At 42.3% G+C, this 24,169-nt stretch overlaps 1 protein-coding gene across 2 annotated transcripts in view; it reads right to left on the bottom strand.

Moving 5' to 3' along the window:
- slc12a2 (solute carrier family 12 member 2) overlaps window positions 1–23,528 on the bottom strand; it is a 66,517-nt gene extending 42,989 nt beyond the window's left edge. Inside the window, exons 1-2 of one of the 2 annotated variants that reach the window (XM_030434669.1) lie at window positions 22,454–23,528; window positions 5–124 (exon numbers count right to left, since the gene is read on the bottom strand). In XM_030434669.1, the coding sequence (XP_030290529.1) occupies window positions 5–124; window positions 22,454–23,035 (702 nt within the window). In that variant the 5' untranslated portion in view covers window positions 23,036–23,528. The remainder of the gene's footprint in view (window positions 1–4; window positions 125–22,453) is intronic. The other variant, XM_030434672.1, reaches the window with a different exon arrangement.
- Window positions 23,529–24,169: the final 641 nt, after the last annotated feature.

Raw genomic sequence — 24,169 nt, 5'->3', positions numbered from 1 at the left:
TCACCAGCACCCCCTTAACCCAGCCAAACTTGACCACTCCTTTGGACTCAGCTGCTTCTTTAGCAGCGGCCTCTTCAGCTGGGGTCAGCTCGTCACCATTGGCAAAGCCATCCTCAAAAGGCTCCTGAAAGACACAACAAATAAAATCAGGTTCATGTGAGGAACAAAGAGTGGAAACATTAGGACAGCTGCCAAAATGAATCAATTAGTTAATTAGTTGTCAACTACTGCCTTCATCAAGAACTTTCCTAAAAATCAATGTACTTGTTCGAGTTATTTTTAAGAAAAGAATGTCTGATTTATTTGATTTCAGATTCTTAAAAGACATTTGAGGATGTCATCGAGTTTTGGAGTACATTGATAGACACAGACAGAGCCCAAACAACCAATTCATCTTTCAAAAAAAATTATCAACTAGTTTAAATGACAATAAAATCATCTTTAGGTGCGATTCAGAACTTGTGTGTTGTCACAAACAGCCCACAGACATTTTCAATCCTGATCTCCAGGTGGTTATCTTTGAGCCGGAACATCAGAATGTGGTCAAACGGTATAAATAATTAGATTGTTAGAGTTTTAGACAGGCTGAGACAAATGTTGTTCTAAAAAACATGCTCCAAAACATGCCTCTCTTTCCAACCTCAAAATCTCTCTGACAGAACACTGTCACATTAAAACAGGAGAAAAAAGTTGGTTAAAAATAAATAAACTGAATTTTGAACTCCAGGGGGAAAAAAAGCAATATATATTTTGTGTTTCAAAGAAAGGTTGGGACGTCAATACCGTTCGTTCAGAATTCCAACTTTTTTTTCCAAGGATCAAATCTGTCTTTTTAACAAAATGATCACTGCTCCATGTAATCAGAAGACTCGTCTGTAATGGCAGTTCTGGGGAAGTCTAAACATGTAGTGACCTGACTGTATTTCCATGCGATGCAACACCACAATTTGACTACATTACACCCTCAAGCTGACAAGTCTCGTTTCTCTCATCAACACTGGCTCTTTAAAAAAGACAGGAACTCAGCTGCACTCTGCATGAGTTACTATAGCAGTAACACACAGGAAGCCTCCCTCCTGTGCACAGACAATGTTGTGACGTTGGTGGCCTCCTGCCAGGACTCTTTGGGCATACAGCATATTGTCTGTCCTAGGTTTATGGCAGTTGTAACGACCTCAGGATGAACACAGGTCGCCTGCATACCAATCCTTTGGATTTATCCTGAAGCATTTCCTTCCTTTACTGGCCAGGAACATTGTTCATAAAAGGCTGTCAGAGTAAAGTAAGCTTAGCAGCATGATTTCAAAACAGCTCTGACATCAGCTCTCACACCATATTGCAGTGTTTCTCACACATTGACTCATCTGTGGTGGTGTGCCACAGAATCGACACCGACCGCCACATATTGCATTTCGTCTAATTTTTTCAACGCTAGTTAAAAATGCACTGTATTTGTTCGGCTGCATCTCCTTTCCCTACTCTCCCTCCCTCTCACCGTCTTAGCACACAGCCCCTCCCCACCATGCACACCGCGTGTCTCCATGAAAACGAGATCATCCATTGAAGTAAAAGCACGGAAGCTTGATATTTGTGAAGATGGCTGAAGAAAGTCACAAGTTCACAAAAGTTTGGTATCACTGGCTGAAAAGCAATTTGTTCATCGGCTTTTATATCGGCAGTTTTTGGCTAAAGCAGTGGGGGTCACCACGACACTGTTTGCCACCAGCTAGACATGCTGCTAATTTCAATTACAATTCAATACAGAAGTATCCACAGAGTCTATTCCTGCTTTGTTAATAAAATAATGCTCGTCATTATGGACTGGACTTATCAAGGGCAGGTAAAAAATGCACACAGCAAATTATGCCATATAATCAAATTCTTGGAAAAAGCAAACTTCTTAGTAACATTTTCATATGTTTACATAACAAGGTACAAGGTCAAATTTAATGTCATTTTTTAAACAAGGTCGCCCAGCATGGGGAAATGAAGCTGCTCTGTAGTCTGCTGGTACAGCAGCAGACACTTCTGTATCTTTAGCCAGGTGGCAGCAGGGTGAACACACTGTGACTAGGGTGGGTGTCTTTTAGTATCTTTGGGCTCTGTGTAGACATCTCACCTCACTGACGTCACTGATGCTGTTTCTCATTAGCCGAATGCACACAGCACCAGCCATCTTCCTTTGTTTCTCTTAAATTGGCATTTCATATTCAGACTGTTTCCTTTGGGCACGGATGACCTTGGGTTTATGGATCCTCTTCCCCCATGTCATTTTGAACCAGTCAGAAGGAAGTGTAGTGATTCAGCTCTAACCTTGTCCACATCCTTAGAGTAGCAAACATGGACTAAATGTGCATAGCATATTATTGCATAGCATTATTAGTGCTGTGTCAGCAGTCTTTTTTCAGCTTCTCCCAATGAAAAGTGAGCTTCTGCGGCAGCAGACAGCCACCCAGAGAAAAGGAGCAGTGACAAACTTTTTGTTTTCTCTATGAGCTTTGCAGAGAGATGCTGGTGACACCACCTTCACCCTGTTCATCTATCCTGGCCTAGGCGATAATATTCACCATATTTTTACATCCTATGGAGCATGTGATGCAGGGGCGGTTCTAGGGGGGGGCCAACAGGGGCCAGTGCCCCCGTAACTCTGAGTCTGGACCCCCCTGTGGCCCCCTGACAGGCAGTCTGCATCAATAATACAATGACAGATTTCTTGCAATGATTTTGTTTTGAAGGGAAAGTCAGAAATAAAGTGTCTCAGCAGTTTACTACCCAATCAAAATTGCTGAAATTGTAAACACTGTTTTGTCTGAATGAGGGATTTATCATTTTTTCCGGGTTGTATGTGGCCCCTAACAAAAAAGCCGGCCCCAACCTGGCCCCCCTATTAAAACTGGTCTAGAACCGCCACTGATGTGATGCACCCACATCCTCCCTGATGGATTGTTAACCTCAAAGGGGGCAGTGTTGATCTTACAGTAGTGGTTGCCCATATATTGATGTCATAGACACAAGACACATGTGCAGCGTTTTTTTCTCTCAGGAGCGCATAAATGAAGCATTTGCGCAAAGAGCTCACAGCGAGCACTTTTCTGCCCCCCCAAAAAACGCTTAATAACTACTCCTTAACCGACAAGGTAGACCATACAGTCTATTGCAATCAAACTAAATGTCAGGTATCGAACACAGAAATCAATAAGAGTAAAAATAAAATTCTTGTCAGGAGCTGTGTTGGGATCAACTCAAAAGATAGCCAGTGCACACAAACACAGGTCAATGCAGGAAGTACAAGGAATAATTCCTTTCTTAAAGGTCAATACGCCATGACAAAGACAGTGTGTTCTCACTGTAAACCTCTGACTCTTCATGAGTCACGCTCCCATCATTTAACTGGAAGTATTTGCTGTCTGACCCATTGTTCTTTGTAAGAAACCCTGCAAGAGTCTAAAGGCTGGAGTGCAGTGACCATCGATAAGTGAAGTAATGATATCATCCAGCTCTGGGGAATGACGCACAGTCTACGCTAATGGACTCAAGCATTTAGATAAATAATCTTAATGTGTGCGGCAGACATGTTCACAGACAACAGATCAAGACATGGCAATTAGCCACAACTTTTGACTCACTTCACATGCTACTCAAAAAAAATGTGGTCAAGCGAGGAATCAACAAATTCTGCAGTAAAAGAGTTCTGTCTTCAGCACAATATATGGAACCTGTCAAGCTGTGCAGGTTGGTACTGAATAATTGGTTTGATTCTTGAAGGGAAATTATGCTTGATTGCACAAGGTCAGAAGTGTCCAATGCCTGAAAGGAACAGTTCACCAAAAATGAAAATTCACCTCACTCACCACTCTCTGCTCTGATTTGAGCCTAAACATTTTGCTGGAGCCTCAAACCAGCGCTGCAGAAATCGCATAAACAACTGAAGTTGCTGGGGACTTGTTTTAAAATATAATTTACGAAAAACAAGATTCATAAGATGGCACCATACAGTTGGTCTGATGTATTTCAAGCCTAACACATTAGACAGAAGAAATATTGTCAATGTTAACGCAGCCACTGTAGTCAACTGTGGGGACTGGACTAATAAGCAGGCAGCAGAGACAAAAGCTCAGTGTTGTATGTTATTTGGGATGTCCCGAGCCAATCTGCAGGATCAGGATCGGAGCTGATATGGGCATCGGTTCACTGATCAGGATTGGCAATTTTAAACGTGGACCCAAACCCGAATATTTTTTACGTAAGAGCACAATTTGTGGCAGAACGCAGAGGCGTGCATTACAATTTTTTTTGTGTTGTTTTGTTTTCATCGTCATCTTGGGTTTTGGAATCCCCTGTATGCCCCAACATCTTGGCATTACATTACACTGATTCTACTTTCGAGTTACATCGTGCCAGTAACCCTAGGAAAACATTAGTAAGGGCCAAGTATCGGATCTGGACTCGGTATCGGCAGATACTAAATCTGAAATGACTCGGACAAGGATCGGACTAATAACAACCTGATCGGGACATCCCTATATTTTATCACTTATTCTCAACATTTTATATTTACTTTAATTTCTAATCTAAAAAAAACATTCAAGTGACCATGTCACGGAATCATTTGGGAAACACTTGCCCTTTTCACACAGAGACGCTGTATTATCTCCGTGGCGGAGGTTTGCCAATTCTCTGCCTAAGAGCTGCACCCGTGTAATTCACACAGCAAGCCAGCACTGCGGATCCAAAAGACGTGTGATGGTACACGTCATGAAGCTATAGGTCACTACAGACATCAGACTGCTCAGACGTTTCTACGTCTGCCAGAACTGTGATGTTCTGCTAGAATCTTTGATATCTAAACAACAGCGACATCTCGGACTAGCTTAACAGCTAGCGGCTGTATTTAGACAGTAGCCCTTTTTTCAAAGACACCGCATTATCTCTGCAGTGGAGGGTTGCATATTCTCCACCATGGTTCACACAGAGGCAAGCAGCTCCAGCGTTAAGTGCAGCTGTTCCAAAAAGAAGCATGACGTACGTGATCTAAACATGTACCCACCGACTGTTTATAATTATACGGATGCTGTTATAATGTTTTGTGATTGAGATCCTGACCCACCAAACATCCTGGAAAGTGACAAATTCACATTTTTCGCTCTAAATTACTTAATTACATAATCGCCATCAGTAAACAGGACCCTGTCTGACTCTGTCAATTGCAGGGAGGGAGGCTGTTTTCTGAGGGAAAGTTAAATGAAGTCTTGGTCAGGAGGGCTGACTGTGGCAGTGACTTTTTACAAGACTGTAACTACAACAACAAAGACAAAAAAGACCAACACTTGGTGAGGTAAAGTTATTTACTGGGGACAGATGCTGTTTTTCAGGCAGAAATGTGATGAAAAGACAGACCGGATGACAGACACTTCTCCACAAATACTTGCTCTATTTTTTTCCTCATATAAGTTGCCAAATGCACTACCAGTTTCTACATTACTGTAGTTTCGTCCTGTAAAGTTGCTTTGTGGGAAATCTCTCTTTATATTGTTGTTTTCGTTACTGTGAACACACTGAACACCATCAGATTGACATGTCCCCGCTCTGCACTGCCGACTTATAAACAAAATGTAACCACCACCGCATCTGAGATTTTCACACAGAGGACGATGCAGAAAATTGCCGCAAGATCCCCGCACTAGAAGGGCAGTGTGAATGGAACAACCTGTGCTAACAAAAAATAAAACTGCCAAAATTGGGATTTCAATCAGGGACTACCTGAGTATATACTGGAAGCATTCTGACAAGATGGATCACAGCTTTTGTTGCTCAGTCAGTACCAGCCATAGGCCTAATACACAAATCCAACACAAAGTCCTTAATGGCAACCAGGCTTGGCCTGACATGGGTGATTTATTGAAATTCATTAAAATGGCTGTGGCTTCTTGAATCATTTGAAAAGCCAACTGAGCTCTGCATACTTTTATGTGGCATGAGGATTGGCTTGACAATTCAAAGATAACCAAATCTGCTACTGGCACAAATTACTGAAACAGCTGGGCAATCGGACATTAACTTCTTAGCTAAGAGTGGTGTCAGGTCATGCTGATGTCATTATGCAACACAGAGATGAAGGCATGTTGCCCTTGTGCAGCATTACGTACACTGTCAATCAATGAGCATCTGTTTGGTTAAACTGGCAAAGCAGGTCAGACTAGATGTGGATGGAGCCTGAGTCTGTATCTTCAGTGTTCCTCACATCGGCAACGTGGTTAAAAAAATAAAAAATACAACAGAAAAAGCTCTACAACCCCAAGCATCACTGGTACCATATACATTTAGGGGATTTAGCAGGCACTTTTGCCCAAAGTGACTTACTATAGGTACATTTGTCAAAAGAAAGAAACCACAGAAAAGAAGAAAAATAGAAACAGTTGTCAAGCTCTCATCTGAGGATCGTAATTGGTATTTATCAAAGATACTTCAGGTGCATAAGAGCTATGACTAAAGTGCTAACAATACGAACATATAAAGTGCATACTTTTTTTGGTGGGGGGAGTCATGCTATGCGGAGTCAAGGTGAAGTCTGAAAAAATTAGTCTTGAGTCTTTTGCAGACTCGGCTGTCCTGACATTGGTCGGGAGTTCCTTACACCACTAAGGCCTCCGAACACCTTAGAGAGAGAAGATTCGTGATTTCACTTTGCGGCTTTGTTTGCTCTCAGCAATGGTGGTACCAGCCAGCCAGCTGATGTAGAAGAGTTAAGTGCTCTCACAGGGGTGTGTGGTCTGACTAGTGCTTGGAGGCAGATGGGTGCAGTTCCGTTGACGGCCTTGAAGGCCAGCACCATCGCCTTGAATTGGATGCGGGCCGAAACAGGAAGCCAGTGGAGGTCAGGGATAGGGAGGGGGGATCACATCTGAGAATTTAGGTAGCTTGTAAACGAGACGTGCTGCAGCGTTCTGGATGCGCTGCAACAGTTTAGTCGCATGTGCGTGGAGTCCAGCCAAGAGGGAGTTGCAGTAGTCCAGGTTGGAGATGACCAGCACTTCTGTCAGACAGTGACACTTAAATTCATCTTGAAGTATTGAGTAAGTATTCTGAGTACTGAGCTGTGCTGATTTTCCTCTTCAGATGATTGTGAGACTGCTTTGACACATATATGAGGCCCATTTGCTTTGACTGATTTATGTTATGATACTAATGTTGTTGAAGCTCCTCCGGAATGTGGAAAAGTGGCTTCTGAGCATCGTGTGTGAATAACAGACATTCTATGTCATTCTAGAATAGCATTCTATGGTATTCTAGCAAAATTAATTAGTTGAAAATAATTGACAGTTCAGACAGCGTTTGTTCACTCTGTTAATTTGCAACAGAAACTTAGGAGCTGTCCACACCAGCCTGGTTAATTTTGCAACCGTGAAGTTATGTTCCCAGTTTTATTGTTCTGTCCACATGCAACCGAGTCCAGGGTGAGGTTTTCGGCCGATTTCGGGTTTTAGCGGTTGCGTGTGAATTTGACAACCGCGAATATTTCCATTGCTTACGTCAGAGCTGAGTGCGTGCCTCTGTAAATATTTCACGCGCAGCAATGTAAACACAGAGTAACGACAGTTAGAAGGTGGTTAGAGGTTAACTAGCTTTGCGTGATAACTTGGCTAATATGGATGTGACGAAGTTGTTGTTTATTGGCTTGCTGTCAGCTGTGTTCGGCTGTCATGTCCAGCTGCTCCAGCTGCCTGGATGAGCAACGAAGGAGACTGCTCCTCTTGCTATCAAACAAATGATGCACCCTTGCGAGTCGCCATTGTTGTTTGTGTTTTTGTATTTGGCACACTTCCCCTTTCCGGTTTTAATCTATTTTGACAGCCTTCCCGTTTTACCTTACATCCCCACCTATTCTTTTGTACACGTATACTGCATCACTTGGTGGTGGATTTTATGGTTGCGTGTGTACAGAGTTATTCTCGGTTATTTTTATTACACCACTCGTGTGGATGCGGAATTTTATTTAACAAAACCTCGGTTGGAAAATAACCTGGTCTGGTGTGGACAGGGCCATAGGTTAAAGCCATCAGCTTTAAAGTCAGCCCTAGCATTCTTCTACAGTTTAGTATTCTTCTTGTGAAGCAACTGCTCCATAATGCACCTAGCTGGAATCGAGCAGTCTAAAGTAAACTCAGCAACAGTATCTAATGTGGCTACGACTCACTCTCATTGCAGAATGCACAGCACAGAGGAAAGTAAAGAAACACAGGATGAGTTAGTGAACATTATCTACATGGCTGACGCCACACAAAGACTGGCTTTGCACAACAATGACAAAGCATCAAGAGCTTAGCACGCCAGCGCTAACTGTACCATGACTCGCCACGAAGAGCAAAGTTACAAAAAAGAAAACCTGATGTTGCAATTAGATTTTAGTTGTTAGATTAGAAGTTAACCTCAGACAAAGAGTCAAAGAGTCAGGTGAGGTTTTAAGAAACCTTTAAAACCTACAACTACAAATCCTGTGTGACTTAACAGCCAGGTCTGACAGAGCTTGATTTCCAGGAAACTGTGGCATGTCCTGCTGACTGCAGACTAATGAATAATTTGTCCCCTATAAATTATCAGGACTGACGCAAAGTGCATAATCAAAAAACAAATAAGGCTCCTGTTTATGTCAGTGAGGCCAAGACTGCCAGTTTCTCTCTGAACTACACACCACTTGTGTTGGGTTTCACTAGAGCAAAAGACAGCAAAACACAGGAAAGACAGGTACACAATCTGATATATCTGAAACTGACAGTCCATGGCCAATCGATCAGTGAATCTTTAGTAATTTACTAAAGCAAAAATACTATCAATTCTTTGGTTTTAGCTTTCTAATATAAAGATCTGTACACTGAATCATTTCAAGGTTTTGGGAGGGCGAGAAGAGTTGCCTCTATGAGCATGGCTTTCAGCATTTGTAAATAATATGTCAATGACACCGTCCATTGGTACACTGTGACCGATATACATATTAGTTTACATTGCAGTGGTAGGCATCTTTTGAGCCTGGCTGATGGATTCTCAGATACCTATATCAGGCCGACAGTCCCCCACCCTCCCCTGCATGACTATCAGTCACTGAGAGGAATGATCAGATGTCCACTGTCTCACACATCTCACCATTGTTTAGAAAAACCTCCCACCACTTAGTTCATTATTCTTTTACTGTGCTGAAACTCTCACCGAGTTGGATTCCCCGCTGCCCACTGAGGCTTGTTGACGGAATAAAAATGGCCTGGCCTCACACTGCAGAGATTTTTGTTTTGAATTTGTGTCGAATTACTGTTTCACTCTGGCATGAGCGTAAAAGAGGTGAAGACTGAGGGACCTGCAAACACTGAAGAGCTTTGTTGCTCAGCAAGGTAAAAGAATCTGTGAATGGACTTGGAAAGAAAGGCAGTTTTGGGAACGGCGATGAGTTTTGCTTTGGCGTGGAAGGGAGTATGTGTTAAGCGCTGGAAGCAGGAATGGGCCCATTACTGATGTCAGTATTCATCTACTCTATTTGACCAAAGCCGATGAATCTGAAGTGGAGCCCTGTATTGACTCTAGTTATGCATGGTGTCATGTGTTTAGGCTATGATTATTATGGCCAAAAGTATTAAGGTTAATAAATGTAATAAATGTTGGTATTAAAGCTAGGATAAAATTTCCTGAGTCACAAAAAATAAATCAGCATAAACACTACGATTTTTTATTAATCTTATTTTTTTTTAATTTCCTTAGTAACCTCTAGCAGGCTAAATTAAATCTTGAGAGATCTGTCCAGATCTGTGGGTTGGGGTTAGGGTTAAAATAGTATCCTGAAATACTGTAATGGCATGTTTGCTCCTATGCCTCTGTTCACTCTTAATTTCCACATCTGCCCCGCACACATGTGTTTATAGAAGTGGGCCACCAAGAGTGACTCGATTTTCCAATTCAATGCATATTGACCGGATGTGGGTGCATCCTTCCATAGGGCTTGCATGTGCGGACACACACACACACACACACACACACACACACACACACACACACACACACACACACACACACACACACACACACACAATTAAAGGATGTCTGCCAATTTTCCATGATGCTAGCCACAAGCTCACAGGAAGTTGATTTTAGCTCCCCCCACATGAAACAGGCTGCTTCAATTAGCAGGAGAGACTACTACCGTCACAACAAACTGGCCTCCAAACTACTTCCACTTGTTCATCAAACACTTGCTGTTGCTCGAGCTGAACATTCACATGGCAACTTTGTAGACGTGTTATGTTAGCTGTTGCAAAGACAAAAGCTCTCGTTGCCAAAGTGTCCTCAGTTCAAGGTGAATAATCAAGAGCTGCTTCTTCTCAGTAGGTTATAGAAAGGACTATGAAACACTAATTTCCTGAGATGGGGATAACTGGGAGAGACGGAACAAAGTCTCTTACAAATGTAGTCTTTTACTATGTGTTTTAATAAGTTGGTGTGAATCATTGTTAGAGGGGTTGGTAAAAATACAAGTATAATAATAAAGTATTCCATTAATGTTTTGTGCAACGTATTTCTGTTACATTTACTTATTCATTTATGGAACAAAAAAAGATACAAAAATCATATTCTTATTTTATTGTGACGGATATCGCAGTGAGTCATGATTTTTAACGGTTTAATTTTCACTGAAAAAACTCAAAAAGAGGATTTTGCAGGAATACATGATGAGAGTTTAGAGAGTGCAGATTATTAGTAAGTCAAGTCAAGTAGAGCAATAACTAACTCTTGGAACAAATATACATTTGCAGTGAAAAATAAAAATCCATCCTCTAGTCTTTTCGAGACAAGCATGCCCTTATGTCTGGAGAAGATGATTTGTAGGCTTCCATAGTATTAAAAGCCCGCTTATTCATAGGAGCCATAGTGATTTGTGGTGTCATGCTGCATGGGTGGGAGAGGAAGCACCATGTGAGAAAGTGATGTCAATATTCACCCCTCATACGAAGACTTAGCCCCTTAGTGGAAAAAGTGCCCATGCCGGGAGAGGACAGCTGATCTGTCATACAATCTGAGTGCTGGGAGAGTGAGGAATGCAGGCAACAAGAAATGTGATTATGAAGGTCATCACTGTTGAGCTCCTTGAAGAGGACTACATTCCACTATTCTCAGAACGCTGAGGAAGAAACATTGTGTGGGCTGTGAGAAAATGCTACTTAAATTCACTTTTTTTCCCCTTCTGATTTCAAATAACTATGTCAACTGAAGAATTTCCTGAAGAAATGAGATGGGTAAATTTGACAGTATAAGTTCAGTTATAGAATATTGAACAACACATCATTGTTCAGTGGGTTCATAGGCTCTTCTCACACTTTATCAATATGTTTGACCCCAGTGTTTCATACGGTTTACTGTATACATAAACATATGCTATTTGTCTTATTTGCTATATCAAAAGGAAAACAACTTGTTTATCAGTTGACAGTACAGGGGACGAGTAAGAGTTAGCAACCCAATTATTCTACTTTCACTATCCTATCTTTAAATCTAGATTCCTGCCCGTCATTGTCACGATTTCTGCAACAGGGCTGTGAAGACAACTGGTTAGAAGGTATCACATCACTGGGGTCTCTTACATTTGGGGTCGGGTATCGAGTGTCAGAGTAGGGTTAAGAGTGACATGATGTAGAGTAGGCTAAACCTACATGGTAAGTATGTTCACTCTGGCATGCCGGGCTTAGTCAGTGAAACAGTGTTAATAAACTGGGGTACATCTGACAGGAGCAGATCTGCGCTCGCTGTCGCGTTACAACTACATTTACAAATATGAATATTATTAACTGACTAAAAACTCTCCTCAATGATCTATATCACTGCACATGGCTAGTTTTAATCATTTAAATTCCCGCATTGGTTTCACAACACCACCTTATTTCTATCTTTACTTCAGCTCAACCCATCAAAGCACTAAAAACAATTGTGAGTAATTTAAAAACGGTGTCAACACCGTTTGTCCACCTGCGAACACAAACAAGATTTTTCACTGTAAAATGTCCCACTTAGTATGTAAAAAGAAAAAACAACCAACCCCAAAGAAATGGGCAAAACTTCAACAGATGAGTCGTGATAAATCCAAAACCAACTGTTTAATAGATGAACTAAAGATTCAACACTGAGATAACATTCATGTTTGAGTAATTCTCGTTTGACGCCAAATCTGTACGAGCACTGCTGACACCTCAAGCTATTGTAAGGGAAGGGGGAAAAAACCCAAGCTTCCCCATATGCTTCCAGTATAATTACTGTACATGAAAGCTGGCACAAATGGTCCCGGGGGGTGGGGGTGGGGGGTGGGGGGTGGGGGGGGGTGGGGGGGGGGGGGGGGGGGGGGTTGTGCCATTTCTGACTACAAGCTGCATGTGACGCACTTGGATGTTGGGATAAGAAGGAATCCAGGTCCTTTGGAAGAAAAAAAGCACACACTCTGTCACACACAAACAGAGGTTTATGAGCTGTTGCCAGACAGCTTGTGTGTGCTTGTGCTTGTGTCTGTGCGTGCATGTGCGTGTGTTACAACAGCTGTAAGGCCATCAGGCCATCTCCTGTCAAAGGCCACACCAGAAGCCCAGGGTGTCCTTCGCTTCCTGTTTCTGTGTGCAATCTGTGCAGGAAACAAAGTGTGGGGGTTGGGGTGGGGTGGGGTGGGGAGTGGGGGATATGCTCTGGGGAAAAAAAAAAAACTTGTTACGCTAACAGAGGCTCCATTGTGCAAGCTCACAACACCTCCTGTAAAGAGCAGCATTTTCAACATGTTGTATATTTCTAAAAAATAAAATGACCAATTCACAATCAGAGACATTCATGCTGGTGAGAAGGGTGTGAGCCTGAACTCCAATTTTATGAGTCATTAACCTGATTGAATCAGTACATGTGACAAATGCCAGTACATGTTGTACAGCTGCTCAGCAGTGAGAAGTAGAGCAGTTCACAAAATTCACAATTTTGATTGCACCTTGGTTTGAGGGTCATGGGTCAGTATATTTCAGGTATAGCAGGGAAAACAAAAAACAAATGTAGAAGAGGAACACCTGTGTCATTTGTTTTTTCTTTTTCTTTTTAAGAGTCCCATCTGTTGACAAATTCTGGACAACTGCAGCCTACCGTCCAGCTCTGAGAGAGGTGTTTGTGATATTTACCACTTTCAGGAGGTGCCCTCTGTCTCTCAAATCGTGAGGCCAGTGAAGATTCAAATCTCCATTAAATCCCGTTTTCTTCTGACTCAGCCTAGTCTCATACTCTGTAGCATTGGCTGTTAATTACTAGGGATGCACCGATACCGGCATCGGGTATCGGGCTGATACTGCGCTCATATACCGCCATCAGAGGACAGCTTGTCATTTCTTGCTGTCATTTAGGACAGGTGGGCGGTCCGAGTACAGACCCAGACCAAGTCCTATTCAAACCTGAACCTATGGTCAATAAATTATTGGACTTGTGCCAAGTGTGCATTCACAATAAAAGCAATCAAAAAAAATACGAGGCCTGAGACGTTCAAATTAAGGTCTTAGTTTACGTTGAGCTCAACCTAAACATCACCTTCACTCAAAATGTTCAGGCCATGCTACAGATATGCATGATGTCCAGCCTTTTCAGAAACAGCAGAGCTGCTACACTGGAGCAACAGAGCGGGTGGCATCAATATTTAAGCACAACGCATTTATGCTTGGCTGCTCCAGACTGAATAAAACTGTCCTGTCATCTGCAGCACACTGCTGTTGTGGCTGCTGCCGCCTAATTAAAGACAGTCAGACATTCCTGCCTGTCCCTAATGGAGAGGTCTATCCCACTAAATGCACCAAGTTTTCCTCTAGTGGAGCTCACCATCACTGCCCTTATCAGGTTATATGAAGTACCTGAAGTGTTCAGCAGTAATTTGGGAAATGCAGCTGCACTTTGTCTCTATAACTGCTTTAAGGGTACACTGAATGACTCATTGATTATTATGAAAAAAGTCTATGGGCAACAGTCAATTGGCACAGTGAAATTTCCATTGCACATTTCGATCTAGTCATGAAGCACAGAGTGGGGAAAACTCTTCACTGTCAGATGTGATTCAGTGAAAACACCACGGTCATCATGACCTTCAAACCACCACAAAACCCCTGAATTTAAAAGTCCATAAGCTATTTCCCAGATATATTGAGCGAAACAGTGCTGGCTCTATGAGTTAGAGCCAACCACAGCAGCTAATTAAATCCTGTTGACTATCAGTTGATCATGCATATCTGCTAGCAGCAGTAATTTTGTGGTGATGAAACCGCCTTGACTCCTGATCCTGTACCACATATTTGCCATTAAGACACATTATATCCTGACAAGGGAAGACAATACTAGCCCTCTGTTAGCTGCACAACTTTGAGAAATTATGAGCATAGGTTTTCATCACAAAGTACTTGATGGCTGGATATCTGAAAAGCTCATAAGCTACTTCCGAGATTACAGAAGAGAGATTGCTTTTCACCATTTTTCATCTACTGTACAACTGACTGGAGGAAGTGATCATGGACAAGGGAATGCTGCTTCTGCTGAAGGACATACAAGACAAACTAGTAGACCTTGGCATTCAAAGACATCTAACCTGTTCCAGGCAACACACTTGCCTGGTTATCTTAGTAAATTTACTGAGTAAAACCAGAAACTGTTTCCAGTTCTTAATAACTGAATACAACTTAGAACAGGCCAAGGACAGGAGCAAGTCATGCAGTGGTACCGGCTGAGTACTCGCAATATCCATTGGGTGTTGCATCACATCCTGTATTGATGAGCTTAATGGCCATACCATTTGCAGTGGCAACAGAATGGCTTAGGGCAGTAACTGTCTCTCGTGGTATGATGCAAGTTAGAATGTATGGCACCACTTAGACCATTAGAGCCGCATTTGAAAAAAAAATCCAAATATCAAATTATTTATTCAGTTCTTTTGCATACACATTTTGTAGGGTTGCACTATATCATAAAAAAAAAACTATTGTAATTTAGGGCATGTTTCTTTGCCAATTTTGACAAATATTGTGATTGACATATGATTAGGGATTAATGGGAATGGTCATTTTGTTTGGTTGTGACACAAGTATGGACTAAGGCAGGATGTTTTAGAGTTGACCAGTTAATCTTGGCGCAGTAGCAGATTTTTAGTACAAATAGTAGTAGTAATAATTTAAGTGGAAAAACAGTGTCTGGAGGTTCTAAAGAGAATATATCCTTTTTGCTGCTGACCATGTTTTCATGTCATATCTCACCCTGGAATTTTAACATTGCTTTCCACATGATGGCCTTCCCTTGAACAGCCTGATATTTTAGCTTACTAATTTGATAAACTGATTTACTAACAATAATCAGTTCATTTGATGGCTTGGACCCGGCTTGTCATCGCTTTTCAAAATACCATGACATCCTAACAATAAACACCGATATGGCTAGAGAGAAACCAGCACTCATACATGTTGATAAAAAGCAACTGTCTTGTACATTTTAGTACTTCCTTTTTTTACGTTTACAGCCATTTCTTTGGTTGCCTCAATACAGACTTAATGTGGGTAGATTAAATAGTGCATGCTCCTCAAGGATAACACTTAAATTATTTAATCACAAGTCAGCTTGGATATACCTCTTTTAAAACCAGATAAGATAACTAATGGATCTCCATTTCCATTTTTATGACCGCTTTAAAAAAAGGACTTGTCATTAGACAACCACCCCAACAACATGATGTTCTCGCCATCATGATGTTCAAGAGAACACTTAAAACTCTTGACAAAAAACCTATACATTGCGATTATTGTAAAATTATTAACAAGTACAAAATCTTGGACTCTGATAGCTACCAGTTGTTTTTGGATGTCTGCCTAATCTTTAAGGTTATGAATGGACAAGCCCCTCCACTATTACAGTCCTTCATAAAGAAAAAACATTCCAGAGTAAAGACCAAAGCACTGAGTAGAGGAGACTGTGATGTACAACGGTGCAGGACTAAATTTGGCCAAATAGTGGTATCCATCAGAGGAACACAGTCTTGGAACACACTGCCAGCTCATGTAAGAAACTGTGACAATTACACCACCTTTAAAAAGACCCTTAAACAGTGGTTAAAAACAATCCAGACTTGCCCTCATAGGTAACCTCTTCGTCTTTTCTACCTTTTGTATAGGGATGTGAATCTTTGAGTGTCTCACAATTCGATTCAAAATCGATTCTCGATTCAACCGATTCTCGATTCAACTGATTCTAGATATTATGGCATCAAAACAATACAGTTTGTATAAGATAATGTGATTTTTAAATAAACTGATTCCAATGATGAAATCACACAAAGGCAAACTTAAGACAAAAGGTAACATCTATCTATGGTCACATTATGCTATATAAGAAATGAGAACTTCTCTCATGAAATGTGCAACAGCACAACTTTAATGGCGCCATCTGCTGCAGAATGAAAAATGAAAGCCCTTAAAAGAGTGTGTTTTAACTAGATGAATATGGGTTTTGAAAAAGTTGCTGTCTCTCTGCTTGGAAGGAAGGTGCTGGCTACACTGTGTGTGGATGTTATGACCTGCACCTTCTTTTTGTGCACTTCTGTTTGACATTGTGCCTGCAGTGCATGGCTGCCCTTGTTTGCATAGTTAATAGCCGCTTTTATACTGGGCAGCAAGCCGCCAATTTTACCATCCTTTTTGCGGCTCGGTCCGCGGATTTGGACAGAAGCCAGTAAATTGGGGGTCGGTCCTGGTCCGCCAATTTGCCACCTCGGAGGGTACACTTTTATCCAACTCCATTCCGATCTAAATCTGAGACGTCGTTATGTTGGAAATTGCGTGAGATGGGCGGAGGTGTGGATGACCGGCACTGTTGTGCACCCCACAGCCAGGGAGTTTTAAAACCAGCAAACAGCTGATCACAGCAGTCAGTCCATTACTTCATCCGCGGACTTCAAGATGAGCAACTGGACAGCTGCTGAGATCCAGGAGATGCTAGCGTCTCCTCGGTCTCTGTAGCTGTCTTCGCTGTTAGCTTGTTGTTGTAGCTGCAAGCTAGGAACGGTCGCTACTTTCAAATTAAAAGCCCCCCTGCTAAGAACCCAGTTCTAAACTCCAATGGGGTGCAATATAAAGTTCTTATTTTGATGACAAATTCGTTGTCGTTCTTTGCCCAAGCTTGCTGCAACGCTGTGTACGGAAGCCCGTGGGGGCGCACAGAGAGACGGGGGAACGTTAATAAAAAATTGATCTTTGAAGTTTATGAATCGATTCAGAATTGTGGATGATTAGAATCACGATTCTTATGTGAATCGATTTTTACCTCCACCCCTACTTTTGTATGGACTTCAAGCTTAAGTGAATCGGGACTTATTTTTGTGTAAAATTTCTCTCTCTCTCTTTTTTTGCCATGGTGTATTGTCTGTATGTTGGGATAATACCTGCCTTAGGACACCGGATGAAATTTAGCAATTATGCCAACTCCGGCATATTTACATTGATGCTCTTTGATATGTTAATTAATGTGCATTGTCCTAATCAAATAAATGAATAAAAAAACAAACTGTGGACATGGTCATATGCAAGTTCAGTAGAGCTCACTCAACCATACTTTTTGTACATTTTAGCTCAAAGAATTAAGTTTCTGAACTTGGATATGTTCATTTGAGTGCTCAAAAAAAATTAAAATTTTTTTCCATGAAAACTGAGAAGACTCCATCAGCTGATGAAGATTGTGTGGCATGATCGAAACATTGAGAACGAGCAAAAATGTTGATGTTAAAGCAGACAATCTGTTATGGTGGTTCAGTTCAAGTCTTTCGGTTATTTATACATCTACAGGCTAAAATTGTGCCACTGCAAAAAAGCATGAAGCTAGCCTCTTTGTTTTATGCTCCAGTCCATGACTGCTGCTGGCATTGGAATACGAGCCATGTAGACTCAACCATCATGTGACCACTGGAACATATTAAGGATCTTGGACTGGGCCAAACTAGATACATGCAGCATTGGCATTCTTAAATGTCACTGGTTTACTAACCTTTACTTAGTATATTCATTATCTTTTTACTGTTGTAATTACTTTATACTTTACCCATCCATTAAAATCATGTAACTAGCAATGGCGTGAAGTTCAGGCAAGAGGAAGTTATGTAGCAGTGTCACAGGACTTTTGAAATAAAAGCCATTCTGCAATTTATCCACAGCAGTATATTAATATAACAAATGAATGTGCAAAACTTTCATAAGTTGCAAAGAAACATTAGACTTTAGTATGAGCACCAGCTCCAATTGTCAATACATTACTGTTAGAATGTACAAAGAAAAACAGACTGACTTTAAGGAATACTCAAGAGATTTGGGGAAATTTGCTTGCTTGCAGTCATGAAGATGGTGAGATCATTGGATCAATGTCAGTATCATTTCTGTAGGCTCAGTGCAGAGATAGTTTGGGGTGTTTTGCCATGTTTGACTTAAGTTGAAAAAACTTCCCTGTAACAGTTAGTTTTGTTATGTACTATACAATTTATCATTACAAAATTATAAAATCAGGGTAAAAGGGTAATTTCAACAATTTCCAACCTTAATCTCCATCTATTGGAAGTTGAATTCATCTATTGGAATTGCTTGTATCAAATTAGCCATGTGTTCAACAGCGAAAGTGTCATTTTGACATGAGGGCAGAGGAGGACATAGTGGGGTAAACTTTTTACAGTCTTCAGCATCTCCAAGAGCGAACAGGGCTGCAGCTTCAATAGGTGACAGTGTGTCCAACCTGGTGGTAAACCTGCAGCAGGTCATCTCTTTGACCACCGAGCCTGCTCCAGAGGAGGAGAGGAGAGAAACTGACCTGATTAAAATATAAAATAATGTTCGTCAGACTCTCAGCTGTATATTGGTGTTAGCAACCTAAGCTAAGCTACATGCTGAGTCTAGCTCTTTTGATTTTTAATTCAAAATCATCTGCCATCTTCCATAACTGATTTTGTTCTATTCATTCAAAGTTTTACAACATTGCTTCATAGTTTTTATTGTGAGCAATGTCATGAATTCATAATGCTATAAGCTATAAGCTATGTATCATACAACACTACCAAATATAAACAAATATATAGCATATGTAGTATTGTAACAATGAAAACTACAAAGTTCCCGTCACAATCTCTTTTCTTCCACTTTACTTTCAATGACGTAGCTAACTTATTTCAGATGACTCATGTACACAGCCCTATTTGAAACACCCACATTGACATGCTGGTAAGGTTTAGGAAGAGGTTGGAGTGTCAGAGGGTTGCATGCCATGAATCCTGGTACAGGTAGACAGGCGGCGTAAGAAGGAAAACTAATAACCCAACTTTCTTTTTCAAGATCCCACATTCTGGGATTTTATTATCTCAATTAACTACATTTACCATAAACACTGTTTGGGATATCAAAAGCTGAATCTTAGGAAACGGCAAAAAAAAAAAAAAGACATTTTTTTACATTTGTAAATATCGATATTTGGCGCCAGTGTATCGATAACGTACCTCAAGACGAAATATTTCGATATATCGTAGTATCGATATTTTGGCACACCCCTACATACAAGAGTTTGTTACATCGGCTAATTTGCATTGTTTTAACTTCTTTTACCAGCTCAAGGACAAAAGCACACATTATGCAATATCGATGGTGAAACAATATATTGGGTAACCCTATTCAGGACAGCCCTAGTTGTTTTCTCAGAACAGACACCACCATGAAAAAAGAAAAGTTACGAGGGATCATGTTACAATTCCTCAACCTTGAATCAATGAAAAAAACTGAGCCATTCTGCAGTGGGATAAATGTACTACTTTACTACTCAAGCAAAAAGTTAGAAAGTTTTAAATGGCAATTAAAAAAGTTTAAGAGAGCTTTTTCTTCCAAATTTAAAGCATTCCGTGAACTTCATAACCAGGACATCCCTAGTTTGTATGCATGTATTTACAGTATGTATGCATGTGTGAGAGAGAGGAATAAAGTCCATTTTACTGTGCTCCAGCAGAATTTTCTCTTTTTAATCATCTGCAAGAGCCATCATCAGTTGAATGCAGCTGTGACCCGTGCGTCATTCCAATCAAACACAGCAGTTGAATTCACAGACACTATCATCCACAGCAGAGAAATTAATCCATCTAGTCGGTTGCTGTTGAGCTCGCCTGAGGGGCACACTTGCATGGCGGGACATGACTGACACTCATCAATGCCAAAACAGCTCAAGTCACTGGGCAGCTGACAGGGAAGATGAAAAAAAATCCTGTGTGCGCTTTTGCACTGTAACCACTGACACTGTATGGCCAGAAATATTTGGACACATACTTTTGGTCAGTTTCAGGATCATTAATTTTCTATTAGTGTTTGTATGAGGCCCCACCAGGACGGCGACATCAGGCCAGCATTTGCCATTTTTGGTCAGAGCTAGTTTAGGTTGCATCCAAATACTGGGACTTCCTCGCAGCAGCGTTCACAGGTCCACAAGTGCTGACGGCTGTCCAATCGCACAATTCATCCAGCCCAAAAGGGCCCTCGAGAGGACTCTCTGCAGACTTCCAGAGAGTTTGCTTGGGGTGCAGATTGATTTAATTAGCCACAATTCAATGCAATACGGACATTTTGCTGTAAAACTCTTTATGAATGGGTAAAAAAATTACTATAGTATAACGTTACTTAATTTGTATAGGCTAGAAATGATATTCAACCATATCATTCATAATACATAAATAAGTACAGGTGCTGGAGATTCTGTGAGATTCCACATTATCGGCCAACGAAGGATCGTCTTTACAGCGCCTGTTCACACTGAACCAAGCGCTGCTGGCATAAAGCTGGCCAGTGCCCCCCATAACTCTCTCCCCTGCCAGGGAGTCAGCATCAATAATACACTGACAGATATCTTGCAATGATTTTGTACTGAAGGGAAAGGTGGAAATAAAGTGTCTCTGCAGTTTACTACCCAATCAAATGTTGAACACTAAGTCCCATTTGTCCCTTGTCTGAAAGAGGGATTTGTCTTTTTTTACCCCGGGTTGCATGTTTTTCTGAGGAAATTTCACGGAAGTCTTGCTTGGGACAAGACATGACCTGCCACCACATTACTGTTGTTTGGTCTTGTAACGTTGCTTTGTGAGTTAAAGTGTGGGACATTTCCCTTTTATGTGATGAGTGACAGATCTGTCTAAATATCAGACTGTGACCACCATCAGACCTAATATGTATTGCCTCTGCCAGCCAATCACAGGCAGAACCAGACTGCCCCCCCATTCGCCTCTGTGACTTTCACACAGAGCGTGAAACAGTATATTGGCGCAAGATTCTCGCCTTGAAAAGGCAGTGTGGATGAGACTACATGAGACACAGAAGCGTCCACTGCCGCACCACCAGCAGCTTCTTTCCTCAGAGTGTGAGACTCCTCACTTATCCTCAACACACCACCAATGTGTTGTTCTTGTGTGGCATAAAGAAACTGCGACTTGAATTGAAAATTGTACAACCCTGTATTGTAGAATGACAATAAATGGGAATTGAACACTGAATCACATGTGAAAAATGACTGCTTTTTCCTGTCTCTTTCCCAAGTCGCAAAGCTATTACATTACCTGATGCTCCGGGAACATGAACACAGTGTTGGCAGAGCGTGCTGATACAACATACAGCGATAATTCAGACACGTCAGGGATGACAAAGTCCCCAAAGTGTTTTAACATTTCATTACCCCCCACCACCATTTTAAACATGACAATGCTACACACACACACAAAGGGAGCTTCACTTAGAATTTGTTTGGGCTGAGCAGCGCACTGACCTCAACTCCACCCAGCACCTTTAGGATGAACAGGAAAGCTGACTGAGCCTGGCCTTATGAAGTCATATGGTTTCACTACACCCTGTGTAAAATAGCTCCATAAAACAAAAGGGAATAGCTTCGAGCCTATGCCATTCACAGGAGAATCACCCAACCAGCTGTAACTACATCACACTGCTATGGTTTTATTCGTAATGTAAATACAACGACCATAAAGAACAGCTGTACACCTGCACTCAGCTCTACACATTTGGATTAGACACCAACTCTACTCTGTACAGCTTCTGTATTGAGTCTTTAACCTCTCAATCATATGACAAAAAACAAGCCAGTGGTGCAGGCTGGCTGTGACCTACAATGAGCAGGGAAAGCACATGTAGTTTCTGTCTGTACATGTGCACACTGCTAATGTACAACACATGACCTGGAATGAGACTGTGAGGTCTGTAGCGTGTCATGGATGTGAGTACTTGACTTGATCGTCCTCTGGCATTATTGCTCTTGCCAAGACCTATTGAAGTTCTAAAATGATGTCTAGCGGGGTGGTGTGAACGGTAAACCCACAGCAGCGTCATGTCTGTAGGAGTTATCACAGCCATGTGTGGCGGCTTACCTTGTCCAGCTCGTCATGCAGCTCCGACAGGGTAGGTCTGATGAGTTTCTCCCCCAGCGGCGCTGCTGTCTGCCGGTAGAAATCGATGTTGGGCACGGCATCGATGGTGTTGTGACCAAAAGTCCTCAGGTAATAGGTGTTGGTGTGGGTGTCATAGTGATAGTGATGCTGGCCTCCTGTGGATGAATGCAAGCTGGTCTCGCTCATCACCGTGTCGCCGTTCTGCAGCCCCTCAGCCTGCGCTCCGTCTGGAGAGGCCGCGCTGCCGGCTTCGCTCGGATCCGCGAAGTTCACTCGAAACCGACCTTTGGCTTCATCTCCGCCGGCCCCTGGATCAGCACCCGGGCCATCTGGAGGAGCGGTAGGAGTTGCCTTATCACTGGGTGGGACAGTGGTTGAAGCATCGGAGCTGGGAGACTTATCTTCGGTGGCGCCCGCTGCCTCAGCCACAAGGTCCACTTGGAAGCGGCTCTGGCTGGGCGTCGGACCGGGCGGCCTCAGCCCCGGATCCGGAGATAGAAAGTCATTTTCCGTCGCGGCGCTCTCTGTCGGAGCGGAAGGCGCGGAAGATGGTGCTGACATGGCACAAAAAAACACAGATCAACGTGAAAACGTGTGATGGAATAAAGCCACGCGATGGCTGGCAAAACTAAGTGGCCGAATCGTGAAAAGCCCGGGAGGAGCCCCGTGACAAACGCAAAACTAGCTTCAGTTAATGAGGAGGCTGCTGTGCCTGGTCAGAAACAGGCGCTAGGCAGACGTGAGGAGAGCGGTAGTAGTGAATGATAGCTCGTTAGCCGCCTCGGATCATGAGGCTAGAGGCTGGAAACTTTCTGACACTCTCCTCCTTCTTCTTCCCCAGCAGTAAATCCAAAATTCGCCCCGGTCACTTTCGCTCGCTCACCACTGGACTCAGTCCCGCCCGCCTCGGCTCTTTCTGGTGTTCAGGATAGGATGCTACGCTGTTTTCGACCTTGCCGCAGCTCCTCCTAGACTCCCAGAGCTTTCCTCGCTGCTATTATACACACTGCAGTCGGCATCACTGAAGGGTGGGCTCTCTCTGAGGGGGACCTCGCGAGATGTTATCGATCCCGTCTCTTTTTTTTTTGAGAGGAAGAGAAATGTCGCGAGAACACATCCAATTCCGAAACAGTAGGCGTGACGTTATTAGGCTCCTATGGGGAGGAGGAGATGAGGACGAGGAGGGGCGGGGGTGAAACTGCACCAACAGACCAACCAATAATCTTTTTGTGTGCGCTGCTGGCTGTATGTGTGTATGTTTGTCTGTCTGCCTGGAAGCTTCCTGTATTCACGTGTGTTGGCTGGGACAAGCTTTAGGGTGTTTGCTACCATACTGTGGGGTCCAACAGTTAGAACCATGGTGCTTTCACTGACAGAATATAGTTTGTGAATGAGTTAACTCTTACCTTGTAGAAGTGTATTGAAGGTGCGTTTGCCTGAGCCTTTTCAGGGCCCAATACAGAGTTTTATGTATTCCCCACACCTGTTTCCACTTTAGGCCCCTGCACATACAGCAAACATTAAAAGGACTGACAGGTAACATTGCATAACAATGCAGTGCTCTGCTGGGAAACCTTGGGTCCTGGACCTGATATTCATGTGGATGCAGCTTGACAGCACACCCCAGTAACAGTGTTGCCCACCCCCAACAGGACAGTGTGCCCAGCTGGACCACAAAAACTACTCAGGAAAGGC

Source organism: Sparus aurata, chromosome 12 (genome assembly GCF_900880675.1).
Source record: "Sparus aurata chromosome 12, fSpaAur1.1, whole genome shotgun sequence".
In the NCBI taxonomy this organism is placed as follows: Eukaryota; Metazoa; Chordata; class Actinopteri; order Spariformes; family Sparidae; genus Sparus; species Sparus aurata.
The sequence above is the reverse complement of the archived record's forward strand: the minus strand, read 5'-3'. Positions and strand labels throughout refer to the sequence as shown.